This window comes from Heliconius melpomene, chromosome 20 (genome assembly GCF_056956725.1).
Source record: "Heliconius melpomene rosina isolate 202511_hmr_F chromosome 20, ASM5695672v1, whole genome shotgun sequence".
Taxonomy (NCBI): Eukaryota; Metazoa; Arthropoda; class Insecta; order Lepidoptera; family Nymphalidae; genus Heliconius; species Heliconius melpomene.
The window spans coordinates 8,525,613-8,543,746 of record NC_140408.1 but is presented as its reverse complement, the minus strand read 5'-3'; the positions used below and the strand labels follow the sequence as shown (position 1 = coordinate 8,543,746).

General features: G+C 32.4%; 1 protein-coding gene across 1 annotated transcript in view; it reads right to left on the bottom strand.

Moving 5' to 3' along the window:
* LOC146527839 (uncharacterized) overlaps window positions 1-17,129 on the bottom strand; it is a 106,708-nt gene extending 89,579 nt beyond the window's left edge. Inside the window, exons 1-2 of the mRNA XM_085204057.1 lie at window positions 16,579-17,129; window positions 4,271-4,552 (exon numbers count right to left, since the gene is read on the bottom strand). Coding sequence (XP_085060183.1) covers window positions 4,271-4,552; window positions 16,579-16,594 — 298 coding nt within the window. The 5' untranslated portion in view covers window positions 16,595-17,129. The remainder of the gene's footprint in view (window positions 1-4,270; window positions 4,553-16,578) is intronic.
* Between the last annotated feature and the right edge of the window lie 1,005 nt (window positions 17,130-18,134).

The following is an 18,134-nucleotide window of genomic DNA, read 5'->3' as shown; positions in this document are numbered from 1 at the left end:
ATCATCCACCCAACCGGGCCTGAACCCGCAGCTTTCCTTCATACTATATCCCGTTTTACTTTTTATATATGTATATACACTTTATCTGTAAAGCTGAAAGTAATTTACAAATACATAAATGTTTTTCAGTATTCCATATTTGTCGGGAGCCACGCGATAAATTTTATACATATTTTATTAAAAATAAATTACACCAAACGAATTGAAACAAAGAGCGTATAAATTTTATCGTATTGTATTTGTTGTTTTAAAATATTTCACATTTTTACTGGTATTACGAATACCGTGGAATAGTTATTAGTTAGGAATGTTATATGATGAGGGGTGTAGAAGAGTTTAGTATCGTACTTAAGAAAAATGAGATCCATAAACAAGTAAGTCAGGGGCACAAGCATAAAACTGTAAATTATGATTGTTAGTCCGATCCCCATTCGAGGAAATGGAAATTATTAATAGTTTCATTTCTCCGCACTGATTTTGAAGAAAAGCACGATGTTTAGTTAGTTAGTTCCACTCAACAGGCAATGCGATCAGAACTCGGGGGCAAAAATCATAGCTAAGATGCTTTAAGCCTTGAGGAGAAGAGACCGAAATAGAGGTAGAGAGGCAAAGCACTAGCCAGCTTGCCAAGTAAGTGGAAACATAGTTATCACTTATATATAAAAAGTTATAAGTTATAAATACATACCTGCGGATATTTAAACTAGGAATTGGAAATGAGAAGTAGCACTTCAGAGTGCAGTTGTGATCTGTATAAATTAGCATTAGATTAGTAGATGAGTTAGTAGAGAGTAGGATGAGGAGGATCGGGGTGGTTGTGGGGGTGATTGGAGGCCACTAGCGGGGGACTAGCCCTCGTGCCCTATAAAGATAAGTTAAAAGATAGTGTTAAGATGAATATTTCTTAGAATGGTATGCAGTTGGGCTCATTCCTTTTACCAATTCAAGATGTTGCGAATCACAATAGCCTTTAGGTGTTGCTTAATTGTACGTGGCGTAGGCGCAGAGCCTGTGGCTGTAAACACGAAAGATAGTAAGTTCGATTCCCACTCGAGGAAACTAAATATTATTTTTTTTCAATTATTTTTAATATTTGCTCTGATAAGAAAGCAAAGCTCGACTCGAGTTCGGTGGAAAACGGTCGTATTTTAATAGGACCGGACTATCTTAACACTAGGTTCCCATGTCCTCTCTGACTAGAAGAGAAGCTAAAAAACATTTCTATATTTATTAAAGCTAAAAAACATTTCTATTATTATTATTATTTATTATATACATTACATCTGTTATATTTCGCATAAGAGATTCGGGACTTGAAATAATTAAGTATAATTTAATATTTTAATTTAATATTGACATGGCAAAGACAAAGTGATCCACAGTAAATCCACTTTTACAAATTATGGAGGGAATAGGATTGGAATGAGCTCCGTGTGCTCGCGTTCATAAACTCAATTATAATATAAGGCGATTTTCAAAGAAAGAGGCTCTTAACAAGTAAAATAAGTTAATGTTAAATATTATATTTAGTCGCTAATTATAATACTCGTGACACTGGAGCACGAGGAGTGACTGTAAATGCCACAGGGTATAGATTCGATTCCCACTCGAGTAATGAGATATTTAACATTTCCATTTTCTTCATTCTAGTGTCAATGCAAAGCACTGCGTTGAGTTTGGCGGAAATTGGGGAGCGGAGAGTTTTAACACTAGGTTCCATCTGCCTACTCTGCTGTGAGCAGAATACAGCGTGACGCTAAAAAAAATATATGCTTATTCTGACGCCATAGTGCCACAGGAGTGACGTTGTCCTTGATGAAATGGCTAGATTTCCTCTTGTATCTTCATATTTCATTGGAAGATATTTCGAACTAAAAAAATATCACTTGTTAACCTAAGTGCGAAATGCCGCTATGCCTTTTAGAAATAAATAAAATTATTCTCACAAATGGTATTACAATTAAATATATCCGAATATATTCATAAAAAAAACGTAATTTTCGAATAAAATAGACTCATAAAATAGGCATTTCTTATTCATATGGTGCTTCAATACATTTATTAATATATCAAGGAAATCGCTTTAGGAAATTTGTTCCAGAATAAAGCAGCGGATAAGTAGAGAAAGAATATGCAAGCCACGATTAAGTTAGATTGGAAGCCGTTTAAGTTGAGCGCGGAAATTGGAAATGTGATCAAATGTGATATTTACGTTAACCAAACTTAAAGAAGATATTTATATCAGAATAAAACTTATAGAATGAGTGAAAAATCACTAAATAAGAGACTCTATTCTCTCTTTGCCACCGTCAATATCATTCATGCTGATATATAGGAAGATTGGATATTTTTATGCTTCTAACATTCATGTTAAGGCCAACGGCGCAGGGGCTCAAACGTTACTGTAAACGCGACAGGTTTGTGGGTTCAATTCCCACTCGTAGAAATGATATATTTAATATTTTCATTTCTTCACTCTGGTACCACTCAACATGTAATGCCTCCAGAATTCGGCGGAAAGTGGAGAACGAAGTGTCAATACAAGCTTTCTTCTGCCTACCTTGCCTACCTATTTTTCAAATGATATTTCCAAGTCATTATTAAATGGAAAATACGTAGCTTATAGTTTTTTTTATAAAACATACTTTGTTTCTCATGAAATAAAATTCACTTCACATTTTTAATATTCCCAGTATAGATAAGGTTACATGTAAGCTATACGAAACATTATGCTAGAACTCTATTCAGAAAGAGATCTGCTAATGAGGGGGCTTAAAAAATATCCTGCAAGGAAATTATAAGGAGCATCTTTATGATAAAATGAACGCCTATTTTAAAAGTTGAATGTGAAATATTTTTAGTGTAGCTTTACTAGACGTAATCTAGAAAATTACAAATAAAAACATAACAAATCTATATTCTTCTTCTTCTTAAAGATTGTGCTTACTTTAAAAAAAAATACAGTTCCCAAATTTCTCGACTTTGCCTTAAACAGATGTTTTTATGTAAAAGCTTTTTAAGCCTCAAATTTTTATTACTTAAAATTCTGGTGTAGGAACTACACTATTATGAGGTGAGCATAGCCAACCCGTCCCCAGTATTCCTACATCGTTCATCACAGCACGATTGGGATTACCACAATTGGGATTGAACCACAAACATTGTATATTTTTTTTTTATTTAAAATCTAATAACTCTACAGACATATGGTCCGTGCCCAGCTGACTTACTAATAAACATTTAAAATGTGTACTAAAAATATTTATAGTCGCTCTATAAGGTGCCGCTTTAAATAGATTTCGCTCTATGAAGTCGACTTACAACCATAGATAGGTAAACATACAACTACGATTTCTTCAAGAAAATTTTACAGAACATTTTCTTGGATAAAAGCAGTTAAAGTAGCTAAACTTTCGTAGCAATTCGTTGCACTGAGGGGTTAGATAGATAGATCGAGTGCTTGTAAAGGGGATTAGTTATGTTTTCCGCTTTCTACTTGAATCGGAACGAAAGTATATTAAGATTACTTTAAAAAGATTTTAGGTTTTTCTTCTTGCAATGTATTTATGTATTTTTTTATATATTTATATTATTTGTACTCAATTTAATGGTTTTTCGAGAATTGCTCAAATATTTGTTTTCTGCAAATATGGTAACGACTATAATAAATTTTTAAAAAACTTGAAATCAAATTTGAGACTTACAAACAAATATATCAGAAAAGCTAAAATAAAAATCAGAATTCAAAATTTTTTATCCCAACATTGACATATCAGCGACACATGCCATTTTCAGGAAATGTTTTTGCCTAAAAACCCACTCAACCGACGTAAAATTGAATAAAACACAGCCGAGTTTGTCGCTCAGCTGTTACATGACATGGACGAATAAGTCAAAATTTCATTTAAATGGATATTTTGGATTAGAGAGGTAAATGCTGGTATACGATATCCCCCTAAAAGAGAATAAAAGGCTTTTGTTACCTTAAAAGTTCCTTTGATATTCTATTTCATTATGTCACTGTATATTTATTATTGTAAATGTTAAATTATATCTTTGATATATGAAAAAATGTGACGTCATCCAATTTATTTTCCATACGACTGCAAGAGTATTACGTTTCACAATCGTTTCTTTTTTTATAAATTTATATTATTTTCTTTAATTTGACACGTATTATTTTTTACATTAAAATTAGTATTAAAATCGTTATCTGAACTCGTAGAACCTAATGCACGATTTTTAGCAAAAAATAAAAAAAAATACTCACGTGTACAATGCCTTGGCTCATCTGATGCGTCTCCACAATCGTTGCTGCCATCACAGAATCGATTAATCGGTATGCATCTCTTATTAAAGCATTGATATTCTGATATTTTACATTTGCTGTCATTCGCATGTAGAACTGGCAGTGGTTCAGGTTCTATTATGTCCTTATATGGACTGTCCTTTTGGTATACTACTTTTGGTATATCATTCAGTAAATCTCCGCCAGTTACGTTTATTGTTGCTATTATTATTACTCCAATAAATATAGTTTTCACATCGAGATCTGGAAAAAGAATTTTATAGATAAATTCAGGATCTAAAAATATAAATTTCATTTAAGTTTATTTTTCATTTTTAACACAACATAAAGCAATTTAATCCGTCATGGCGCAAGGGCAGCGTGTAACAGTAAATGTTGTGCGTGGTTGTGCGTTCGATTCCTACTCAGGAAAATGAAATATTATTTATTAATATTTTCATTTGTTCGCTCTGGTAATAAGGCAAAGCACGGCGTTAAGTTCCACCATTCAACACGTAATGCCTCCAAAATGCGGCAGAAAGTGTGTGAGAGAAACGGAGTGTGAATGGAGAACAAGAAGTTGAAATAAAAAACAATATTTTAATATTTTAAAACATATAATACAAAATTATAAATATTTTTATATTGTGTTTATAAGAACTAATATACATACAAATACAGAGAGCATATCAAAATAAATAGACATACTCGTAAATTATTATTATTAATCACCCATATTGATATATTATGATAAAGATATTATGAAGCAAAGCTATTGATATTTACGTAAGTTCAATAGATCAACGCTAACATCCTAGATGTACTTCTATGTTTGTGTTCAATTTGAATTCATGTGCCTTTACATCTGTAATATTTGCTAACAAATATAGCTACATAATTGTTCGATCTTCTAATTTTGCACGTTTGTTTATTGATTGTTTGACTGTAGAGATGTTATAGAGTTGAATGGCGGAACTAAACACCGCGCTTTTATCAGAACAATGTCTGTCAGTACGGGGAAATAAATATTAATCAAATACAATTAGTCTCCCGAGAGGGAATCGAACCACAACCGTGGAGTTCATATTCGACCAATTTTTTTTTTATAAATGTGTGAAAAAGCGAAATAAAGAAAGATTTTATAATATAACCTACGATTATAAAAAAAATATCAATTCTTCCATTTAACTACGCAAGAATTCCTTTCATTAAAAATATCTTTATTTCCAGTACATTTTTACATCAATCAATCAATCTTGTAAAAATATTCATTATTTAAAATCAAATATTGACAAATGGTCCCGAATTCGGCAGTAAGTAACATTTCTTATAAATTGAATCTAAACCAATACGACGAGCTGGCTCATCAAGGAGGAGGAAGAATTCTGTCACAATTTATTTTATCGGAATTAAAATTGACCTAAATTTATTAAAAAAACTGAATAGAAGGGAAAATTTTGAGTTATTTCAATTATTAAAATTTTAACAAGCTATGGTACTTGTCGTTGCTATAGTCATTTGTAGATTTTGTTTTTATTTCAATCGAATCATAAATACAGAGATTGAGATTTTTTCTTATCAATATTTTGTCAGTTTTTATAATTTTAACGTGGCGTGATGTTTGCGGGTTCGATTTATACTCCAAGAAATTAATTATTTTTTGGTGCTATACAAAAAACATTGCTTAATTTTATATAGTATGTTGCAATATTCACTAAGAGCAACAAATATGTTGTTGTTAGTGAATATTCTCCAAGAAACTTAACATCATTATTAAGACAACGTTAAAATATGTACAAATAGAATTAATGTTCTTGTCTTAACACTAGCCTTGCCTATTTATTTCACTTAGATATCTCGTTATATTAATTCAATTGACAGTATGAAAGAATAGCTTATAAATATGTACCTACCTACAGTTTATTCACGATACCTAGTTTTCATCTGTGGCAAGGTATCTAGAACGCGCACTTCCATCTACTTCGGTTGACTTCATGAATCGATTTATGAAGATTAAACATTTTTACTGTGTAGCTTTGTATATTTTTTTTAAATAGGACACTGGAAATTTGTTCCCAAAAAAATGTTAACGCACATATTAAATGCTTTATAAAATATTATTTTGTAAAAAGTGTAAAGCAATCTAGTGTTATGACACTCTGTTCAACATTTTCTACCAAAATATTTGAAACATTCAGTGCTGAGTAGTGAAACTCAAAGTCTGGCTTCGCTTACTAGAGCGAGGAAACGAAAACAAATATAATTATTCCCCCGAATGAGAGTCGAACTTATATCGTTGCTTATATGTACAGTTAGAAGAAGCCCTACTATTACGGGTAAAACAGGACACTAAGATACTACCTGTCTGTCTGTCTGTCATCAGACGTAATCTCATAACACAGTCATTATAATTAATTAGTTGAAATTTTCACATTTCAAGTATTTCACCATCTTAATAATAAAAAATAAGAAAATATTAAATACTAGCGGCCCGCTCGCGGTTTCACCCGCGTGAACTGTGTTATTATTAATTTCTGTCTCCATGACTACGTCCTAGTGACGTCTATGCAAAATTTGACACTCCTAGCATTTGTAGTAACGAAGTTTCTTACAAACTTTCGACCCCAAAAACAACCCCTTAGAAATCGAATATTGCAAATTCCCGTCTTAGCGAGCACCTACGTCCTATAAGTAACTCCTATGCAAAATTTCAGATTCCTAGCACATGTAGTTTCTGAGATTTCGTGATGAGTGAGTGACCTTTCGATTTTATATATATAGATTTCATTACCCCATATAAAATCGAACCTACAACCGTCGAGTTTACAATCACACCCTTATAACAACCCAGCCACGGCTCAATAGAAATCTTACACAATGAATATAATTTTATCAACAAAAGGGTAAATATTCCGCATACCCCCACAGAACATGTTAAAATTTAATTGAGGTTGAAAGTTATCTGAATAGTACTAAATAAGACTCTCATTTTCTCACCCTATTGTTTTCAGTATATGCGGATCCTAGTTTAAAAGGGATTATAATGAGAGGTACTATTTAGGTTGGCGAGGTCCCTTGTGGCATAGTAATATTGTTATACTAGCTAATCAGTATATATAGATAGAGTATTAGATATAAGCTTATTGCCAAATTCATCAAGTAATATATAGAGGTATACTGTTTCCCCTCTTTTCACCGAACTCTTGAGACATTGCGAGTTGAGTAGTGGAACTCAACGCTGCGCTTTATCTTCTTACAAGAGCGAAGAAAAAAAAAACAGTTCATCCCCCAAGTTACAATTTCACACAAGAATCCCATACATACACTACCTGTACAACTAAAATACATATTCAATTCAATAATATCTCCCTTTAAAAAAAAAGAAACATACACCTAATCTGACCAAATAACATTGTTTATTCGTCCAATATATCATTTCACAGAATTATTACACGAGTTCTTCGTAGCGCAAAGCCGTAAAGCGGCCATGGTGCTATAAAAGTGTTTTATAACGGAAATTATCTGCAGATGACGTTAGAGACCATTGTGACAAATATAAGAGTCAAATTTTAACTGTAATATGTATTTTTTTTAAATATTAACAATACGCACATAGCAGGGTAGGCAGAGGGATTCTAAGATACTCCGTTCCCCGAATTCGAAATTCTGCCGAATTCTGGAGACGTTGCGCGTTGAGTAGCAGAATTCAACGCCGCGCTCAGCTTTGACACCAGAGCGAAGAAATGGAAATGTAAACATAAATAAATATTTCTCTTCCACGAATGGGGATCCAACCCACTACCGTCGCCGGTTCAAGCACCGCGACGACCTCAAATACGTGTATAATTTAATATAATTTAAAGTATATAATTTAATAACACCAAAATATTCTCGTATTTTAATCTGAATTTACAGTTCTTAATGTCCTTATATATAGAGAGAGAGAGAGAACAAAAATAAAATAAAATAAATTTATTCAAAGCAATCAACGAAACGGAAAACACAATAAGAAGATAGAGGAGCTTACGTTGTAAGTTTTTTTTTCTAGAAAATATTTTCTAGAAAAGTATTTCTTATTTACTATTTAAATCTTATTTCCACAAAGCTGCCCACTTTAGCTGGGTTTAGTACATAATTCTAAATGAAAGAAACCCGTCAACTTCAGTTGCCTACAGTGCCATAATTTTATGTAGGTACGTGCCAATCTTGTAAGGCTACTTAAGTTTGAAATTTGTTCTTTTACACTACCAGTAGTTCCTTTTTACTGGAAATTTTCTTCAATTTAAATGAAATATATTTATGTTTAAGTCTTTCTCTTTATGAAATCGTTCGTCTGAGAATTTTCTATGTACGAGTAAGTTTGTGGCTAGGTGCACAGTGTTTATTTAACCTTGAAATTCAACATTAACTAGAATAGAAAATATTTTATATTAAATATTTATATGTGGTCTAAGAATCTAAGCTTCTAATAACTAAGAAAATGTTACTTGAATTTCCTTTTTTAATTTTTCATCATTAATGTTAATTAAAACACTCCAGGGACAAGTTAACTTGTTGTAAGTATTAGCTTTTATATCTCTTGTTTAAACTTTATTCTCTTTAGAGATTTCTTTACTATTCAAATTTGTAACAAACGGTATTGTTTTGACAATTACATTTAAAAGTAAAAAAAGTAAGAATTTACCAATCTGAGGTTGTCGTAGTCCAGTGGGTTAGCAACTTTAAATGAGTTTCGCCGAGGGAAACGGAGTATCTTAACACTCCTGCTTACACTGCTATAGAGAAAAGTAGTAAATATTTCAATGTCATAAATATATAAAGTATAGAGAACTTAGAGACGAGAGAGATAAGGTTCTCTCATTTTACTAGTACCCAGATGAAAAAAAAAACAAGGGAATCTGGCCGATAAAGACCTCACCAGCAGTAGAAAGTATTTCAGTACTGATATAAGCTTGCTACGAGGTAAAGCTGTTAATTAAACAATGTAAAAGGCTTTGATGCATAACTATAATATTGAATATATCAATATTCAGGATATCACAAACGTACAATATAGCTTGCAAAATTAACTTTAGCAATTTGACATTGTAAAATAGACCAGATTAGGTGAAAAATAAAGTATTAAAAGTTTTTTTTTATAAATTAGTGTTTTTTAACTTATATTAACTATTTAAATTAATCATTTGCTAGTATTAATATTTGTGATATCATAGTAAATATGTTTACTCGAACATAGTGAATCCTAGGGTTAATTGTTACATTAAAATAATAAAACAGATATAAAATCTCTAGAACCGTGAAATATTATACAAATTGTAACAAACATAAATTTTAATAGTAAACTAGTTATACATGGGTACGGAAGTGTGAAACCCGAAAAGCTGGAGAAGCGTTCATGTTCAAAACGTTTTACAACGGCCATTTAACTAAATTCATACTATAGATAGTGTTTATATGCAAGCTTTTGGTAAGTGAATAGAACCCCTCGTTTACAATTCATATAAAATAGTATTTAGGTAAGTAAAGTAAAGTAAAAAAAGTAAAGGGAACCTCGTGCTAGTATCTTGTCTCCAAAGTGTATTAATGTGTTTCAGTTATCACTGAAATACTTTGATTTTCTGAATTTCAGGCATTACACATTGAATGTTTTATTTATCAGAGTCGGAAAACAAAAATAATTCACTCCCACGAGTAGGAGTCGAACCCGCAACGTAAAATATAATTCCTAAAACAGTACGGTCGGTACGGTACAATATTTAAATTTTATATGTGGCCATTGTATTTTTTCAAAAAATGCTTAGAGTTTTCAATTGAAAATCACATATGAGTTGAGTTTGGTGATTTTTATTTCACTTTCATACCTTTCATTTCGTACAACTGTTTTGTAATAGAACAACGAGGAATCAAAACTGTTGGCACACATATCGTTGATATCAGAAATTGCTGTCTATTTTTAACAAATATCTATTTTTAATTTTTTTATGAAACTTCAAAAAATATGTTTTTAAGAATTTTTATGAAAAATTATAATGTTATTTAAAATTAGGCAATACATGCAAAATACTTATTTAACTGAAAAAACATACAGTCTAATTGATAACCTCCTTTTCTTACTGAAGTCGGTTATAAAAGAGCAAAATATGTTTTTTTTAATAGCGATTGATAGATTATTATAGCGTGAACTAAAAAACCATGTTTTTCTTTTAGTTTCACGCTGTATCCCGCATGGAGCAGCGAAGTCAGAGGCAGTCTAGTATTAAAACACTCCACTCTCCACATTCAATAAACTTTTCAACGCCGCCGCTGTATTGAGCTTAGCCCCAATACTAGAGAAATGCAACATTTTAAATATTTAATTTCCTCGAGCGGAAATCGAATCTACAATTCCTACCTTTCTATTCCCTACCTTTTATTAAAAAAGAAACAACATATTTTATTTTACAAAATACTAGTATGAATAAAACGTTGTTATCCCAATTTATTAGTACAGCTTATAGGCTTTGTGGTGTCACACATTGGTTTTATTTAGGAAGAATGTAATATATTTTGTTATTATACCTCGGTATTTGGGACGGGGTATTATTCAAATTTCATACTATTTAGTACTGAACCTCGTTGTTTTAATACGAGTACGACCACCGCTATATTAAACAACTTCTATTTAACCCACAATGCTAGAAATGCTTGAAAGTTTCAAATCTCATAATAATTTTTCTGGTCAACTTTTATGAAAATCGAAAGTGGGTTCTAATTTTGTAAATTTTTTATACTACTGTTGTTTAAAAAATTGTCATATTTTTTATCAATAGTGAAAAAAATATTTTTTACAATCTAAATAATCTAACTTTTTGTTAACGTACCTAATAAGCTATTTTGGACTACATTAAATGTTGCAGATGTATATAATAATTAGATGGGTATTAAATCGAAAATGTCTATATTATTTATTAAGTTAAAAATTCCAAATATTTACATCTTAAAAATATCATAATTTCTATGTTTTTCAACAAGGTAGTTGAGACCTAGGGAGAACTGTCCACTTTCCATCCGAATTCGATGCATTTCGCGCTTAGAATAGGAACTCAACAACCTCACATTGTTTTATCACAACGCAAAAATGAAAATAAACTCATTCCCCTGGGTGGGAATTGAACCCACAACCGACGCTTTCATGATCAGACGCTGTTCCACTGAAACATATTGGCTATTATAGAACAATGATAATTACGGCAATGATAATAACTAATAATTATAAATATCAGCTTTTAAAAAAGGCATTCATTCTCTTTAATAATTATTATTTATGCTGTAATTTGCTCTTAAAAAAAGCAATTATACGAAGTGAACACCAACACGCTTCATGCCTCGACATATTCATTTATATTACAGCAAAACTTTCACATATCTACTTTATTAAGTACAAGTCTACGTCGAGAGAATTCAACTAGTAGTTGCTAATTAGATTTGCCTCTTCTAACTGATAGCTGAAGTTTTAGATTAAATAACAGTAGATAAATTGTTTAAAAAGGAATTTCTGTTTGTTTTTTTTTATTTTCTTGTCTTAAAACTAAGTTCTGTAAACTCTATACGTATCTCATGAGCCTCGAATATGGAAAAGACAGGGAAAACGAGCGGACAAGTCACCTGATGGTACACTACCACCCATGACCCCATGTAACACCAGAAGAGCTCCAGGTGCGTTGCCGGCCTTTAAGGTGAAAGTAGATACTCATATTTATCTGAAAGTATACAGAAGTACTACAGAAAAAAGACAAAATAGAAGAAGAACGTATCACAGTTATTAATATAGCACAATATTTTAGTAGTTGCCTTGCAAACATTCTACGGGCGTAATATATTGCCTAGCTCTACCTCTACGACGAATCGTTACAATTTAATTGATGTTCCAAAACGATCATAGTTTGTTGAAACATTATAATATATGATATAGCAAGTATGAATAAAATAGCCGTGTTTCTTTTTTTTCAGCTCCTATATTCCTCATGTAGCAAAGAAGGCAGAGAGAGAATCTTGGAGGCATTACGTGTTGAATGACGGTATCCAACCCTGGAAATATTACGGACTCACAATCAGTCGCCTTTACAGTCACACTCTAGTGCCAATGCTCCACGTGTAGCCCCCAAAATAGCCGTGTTTCATTATATTTCACTTAAACTGTTTTGTCACCCACATTTCATGAATATAAATGTTCTACTATATAATTTACACGACGCCTATGTCGCTCATGAAACTTTTAAGGTAGATTACTTGGGGACAATGCCACAAACTTACGAATGGGCTGTCTCAGCCTTATGAAAAATAAATGACAAGTGAATACAAAAATTCAAGAAAATGACACCCTCAAAAGCGTAATGTAATAGACTTTTTTCTATTCCTAATTAATATAGAAAAACGTTGAAAAGACATATTTCTATAATGATTAATCAACCGAAAAAGGAGCCAATCATAATTTGTTTTTACTGTATAGTTATTAATAGTCAAATTAGACCTTTGTGCCCCACCTACCCTAATAATATACGATAAGTAAAATATCATTTAAATTGCTAGCGTCAAAGAAAAACTTACCACTATCTTTTATGGCTTCAACTTTAAAACATTTATACAACTACGTCAAGAATGAAATTTAAAAGAAAAAGGAGATAAAATAAGTTAAAGTCATTGAGGTCGCTAGAGGTGAACCTGGCAAAGGTCAAAATCCCAGACATTTTTCACAGGTTTCTGACCTCGTCGAAGTAACAATAAATTTTATAGACGTGTCTATGAAAGTATCTTATTCATGACATCGTTTTGTGCTTCATGAAGGTGTCATTTATTTGTAAATTAAAAATATTGTTTAATTGAATAAAAAGGTTATTTTAAAATGTCCGAATAAATACACATAAACGTTTTTAATTAATGAATATTACACATAACCTCTAGAAAATCGAAATTCAATATCATTTCTTTCATTTGTTTCTAAATAATGCATTAAAAAGAATAAGAAATAATTCTTCTTAGTTGAGCTATACTTCTTCACGCTGTATCCCACACATATCACAGAAGACAGGGGGAACTAGGGAACCTAGTGTCCTTACAATGGAAAACGTAGTGCCTTCACTACGTTTTCCATTAAGATACTTCTGATCTCCACTTTCAGTCGAATTCTAGAAGCATTACGTCTTCAGTGGCGGAATTCGACGCCATTCTTTCTCTCGTTACTCGAGCGAAGAAATTATGAATATAATTTTAAACAAAAAGTACTGACTTCAACCGGATCCCATAATCAGAACCTAACCAAACTCTTATCAAACTATCCTTGAAATGTATCCTTGCTAATAAAAAATAATCATCATCATCAAAATCGTTTCACCTAGTCCAAAGTTCTATAGTAACAAACGTAAAATACAGATTGATAACCTCTTCATTTTACAGAAGTCGGTTAAAAATATTAATAATTTAATTTCCCCGAGTGGTAATCGAATGGTCCACAACCCTGGCGCGTTTCTGCCCCTGTGCCACTATAGCTTCGAAGTTTAGTTAATCTGAGCATAAAATAAAACCTAATGGAAGAGAACCTACCTACAAAGAGTAATAGGCGATTACCTAAGTAGGCTTAACGTACAGGCAATTTTAAAGGCTATAATAGTAAATGTAGATATATTTTATATGTATAATAAACTAAAAAGCTCATGAAACTTTAAGTATTTAGTGTATATATATACAAACAGAGTATGTTCTAGAACTTTTATTACTAGACATGTTTCCCTGGAAATATAAAGCCGTATTATTATACGGCTATATGGACCAAATTATTTGCTTAAATAATAAATAATATAGCGAGTTCTTTAAATTTCTAGTAATTCAACACAAGGCTTAAAGAAATTTATTAATTTACTTTTTTACGAAAATACATAACGCTACTGATGTTTAACCTACTTTGAAACCAATAAAAGATGGTTTATAAATGGAAAACAAAAGAAAAGACAAAGCTATGGCTTCGTTCTTTTCAGCGGAGCGAGAAAACAGATTGTCTCGAGATTGTCTTTTTAGAACCACAGTAAATTGGAATGGCACATAAAGCCTAAACTGTGCTCTCGCCTCATTTGCTCGACCTCCGGGAATAAACATCTTTATTTCGATCGATTCAGCTAAGCTCCTTTAAAATTTTACTTCCAAAGTACGGATATTTGTTGGCCGACCGAATGCAATTTAAAATATAGAGAAAATCTCTTTAGCTCACGAATTATTTTTAATAACGCATACGAAATGGTTTTTGAACGGTGGATTTTCAATATTTCCACGTGAATGTGAATCGTATATATTGAAATTCGTTAATAGGCATTTAGCGTTAGCTTTTAATGCCAGAGTTTGCTATTCGGGGTATATTTAGTATATAGTATATAGTTTTTTTAGGTTCACTATATTTCCCGGTCATAGCAGGGTAGGCAAAGGGAACCTGGCAACTTATTGTTGACATACTTTGTCACCATTAAGATATTTTCGTTTCCCACTTTCGCCGCTGTATTGCAGTGGAATTGCGTGTTGAGTGACGGAACTGAACGCTGCTAATTATTTTATAACATTAACAATAAAAAAGTAATAAAAAAATAATTCAGAATTCGGCAGATAGTGGGGAACGGAGTGTCTTAACACTAGGTTCCCTCTGCCTCCCCTGATGTGTGCGTGATACAGCGTGAAACGGATTTTGATTCTTATTTAAAAAAAATTAGAACAAAACGAACATCCTTCTAATAAATGGTAACCCCGCAAGGAATCAAGAGACAGTTGAAACATATTTCCCTCTTCGTGCCACTTGATTGCTCACATCCGTAGAGGCAACGTAGAGATCTGTCAACTAAGATAATTGCAGCTTAATCAAAGACAGTGTGCGTAGTACTTGTACATAAAATTGATTATTGTTATGTAAATCAAGTGATTAAATTACTATAGATGACCTATTTAAAACAAAACAAATGTTTTAGCCTTGGTGTAAAAGTAGGGTTCTGTTAAATTAAAATAAATAAAAATAACGCTTTACGCTGTATCCTGCACAAAGCAGGGTACGCAGAGGGAATCTAGTGTTAAGACACTCCGTTCCCCACTTTCCACCTAATTCTGGAGGCATCGCGTGTTGAGGGGCAGAACTCAACGCCGCGCTTTGCCTCGACACCAGAGCGAAGAAATAGTAAGCGTAAATAAATATTTCTCTTCTTCGAGTGGGGATCGAACCCACAACCATCACGTTACAGTCACACCCTTGTGCCGCTGCGCCACGAAGGCCTCAAGTAACTTTTAGTAAGACTTGTCAATTGCTTACCAGAGAGATTCTGCGCCACGACTTACCTCTAAAAAATGTTACTGCTTATAGATTATTAAAAGATAATTATGTCGTAATTAATATAAAAAATAGTGTCTTTTTTCTCACCTGGTGAGACATATATTATTTGTATTGAGCAATTCTAACTGTCATGACGGCCTTATGTCAGACGCGAGGATTGACTAGTCAAACCTAGGAGTGCAGGAGCTCCTACGTTTGACTATATCTTTAACAGAATATATCATATATTGCCATCTTATAGGAATTAATGAACGACTCTATTTATGTTGATTCGAATGAATAGGTGAATGATAGTTCGTGGTTGTAGATTCGATTCTCATCGAAGAATTGATAAATCTTAAGCAAATTTACTTATGTAACGTAAATGGTTGTTAATGTATGTTTATATACTTTTATATCAAAAGTATGTATTTTTTAAAACTTATTTACATAAACAAAATCATTTGTACTATGTTATTTAAATTATTATTATGCTACGAAAAAGATTTAGGCCATATTTTTACAATGTGCCTAAGAAAACCCTAGTGTATTAAATCAACATGAAATTTTAAATATTTGTATGCATTTCGTTTTCACATTACTTATGTAAATTCTATAAACAGTTCAGTTGTTTAAACTGTTCTGTCGACACCCAATTTGCTATCTCATGGGATAAATCAACGTCTCTAAGCACACTGCCCTAACAAAATGTTATTTTAGGCTTATAATATTTAAACGACGTCGTTATCGTAGCAGGACGGAGGTATTAAATATTTCATTACAGCCCTTAAGGCTAGCGAAAATACAAAATATTATGATATTATATTTAAATGAAATTTTAATATTGTATCTTAAGATAAATTATCTTGTATTAATTATTTAATTATATTAGAATACTTACAGGTACTAGACTACATAAAATATAGACTTAACGATGTTTTATATAATATTAAATAATGTTTAAAAGGCTTACCTTTTATAATTTTCATTTTGCTCACACCAATTCTCCGTTGCTGTCACCAACTCATGTTACCCTAACATCAATTTCTAATATATCATCAATTTCTTCAAATCGATGAACAAACCAACAATATATCATCTTATAGTCATCATTGTTCATTCAAAAATTAACTTTCCAAATCATCACATCATATTTAATTCTACCTCTCCCAATATAACAGCTTCCGTGTTCAGCAAATGTCAAGATTAAAGAGAGTGCAATTGAAAACAAGGTTGTAGCGCTAGCGCGGCAACGTGTCAAGGTTATGCACACCACAATAGACGACCACTGCAACTACACGAGCCACACAAATCTAAAATTATTATTATTATTATTATTTAAAAATCTAACACATTATTATTAATAAATACCGACACTTGTTTCTAATAATAAAACGTTATTTCGATTTCAAACGAGAAATTGCGAATTTTCTATGCCAACCCGATGACATTTCTCGGATGCATTTTCAAATTTATGGTATAGTTCGTGCGATGCAATCTGAACCGACGCAACATCCCTCTCTCGTGGCGGAAGGAGACTGAAAGTGCCGGCAGAGGCCGCTAGATGCAAAATTGGCGCAATTCTAACGCATGCGCGTGACATTCGCAAACCGGCGGGACCCGACGTGACCCGATGCCCCTCGCTTGATAGAAAAATCGAGGACGCAACGTGACGTCAAGCTCTGCCGCAAATACATTAGGGATAATAGAACAAAACATAAACAAGTAATACCAACAGTAGTAACTAATTGAGAACTTAAAAAAATGATGTTGTTATTGTAATGGTAAATAAAATGGTAAATGAGGCTTTTTTTAGCATAATCACGTTTTTTATACGTGTAATGTAAAAAAAAATCCGATAATCCTAGTGGGGTGGAAGGAGGAAAATAGGGGGGATATTTTAAATATTACACCATTGTGAGCCTTTTTTGGGCAATTTTTAGCGGCACTCACGTAAAATGTTCCTACCTTTTCCTTATAAATGACACTTGGGGACGGAAGGTGTCTTTGATATCAAGATTAAAAAGGCGAGGAATTGTCAGTCTATACAATACAAAATGTTTCGGAGCGTGAATTAATATTCTTCTCCGTTTTATATTATCATACTAATGACATAATCATTAAAGATACGATTCTTTTGAAATAGGTAAACGAGATATGATATTATTCTTGCATATTCCTAAGATTCTTATACATTCTTAATTAAAAAGTACAGTATTATTTAATTTAAGGGTAGATTGTTAATTATTTGTGGTACTAGGTAAGCTGCGGTGCATTCGATATAAGCGAGTATTCGCGTAATTAGATACGTGGTCAATTTGATAAGACCAACTTAAAGTACTGCCGCTATCACTGTTAAGTTCAGGACCAGGACTAACCCAGGAGTTCCACCGAGGCACCGCAGTGGCATGCGTGAGTGATCCTGCAGGAATCTTATATAGGTAGAAATGGTTTCCACTATGTTTTAGCGGTAGTCTGGGGCTCTCTAGACGAGTCACTTCCAATTGTAGCATTAGCTGTAGCAACCGA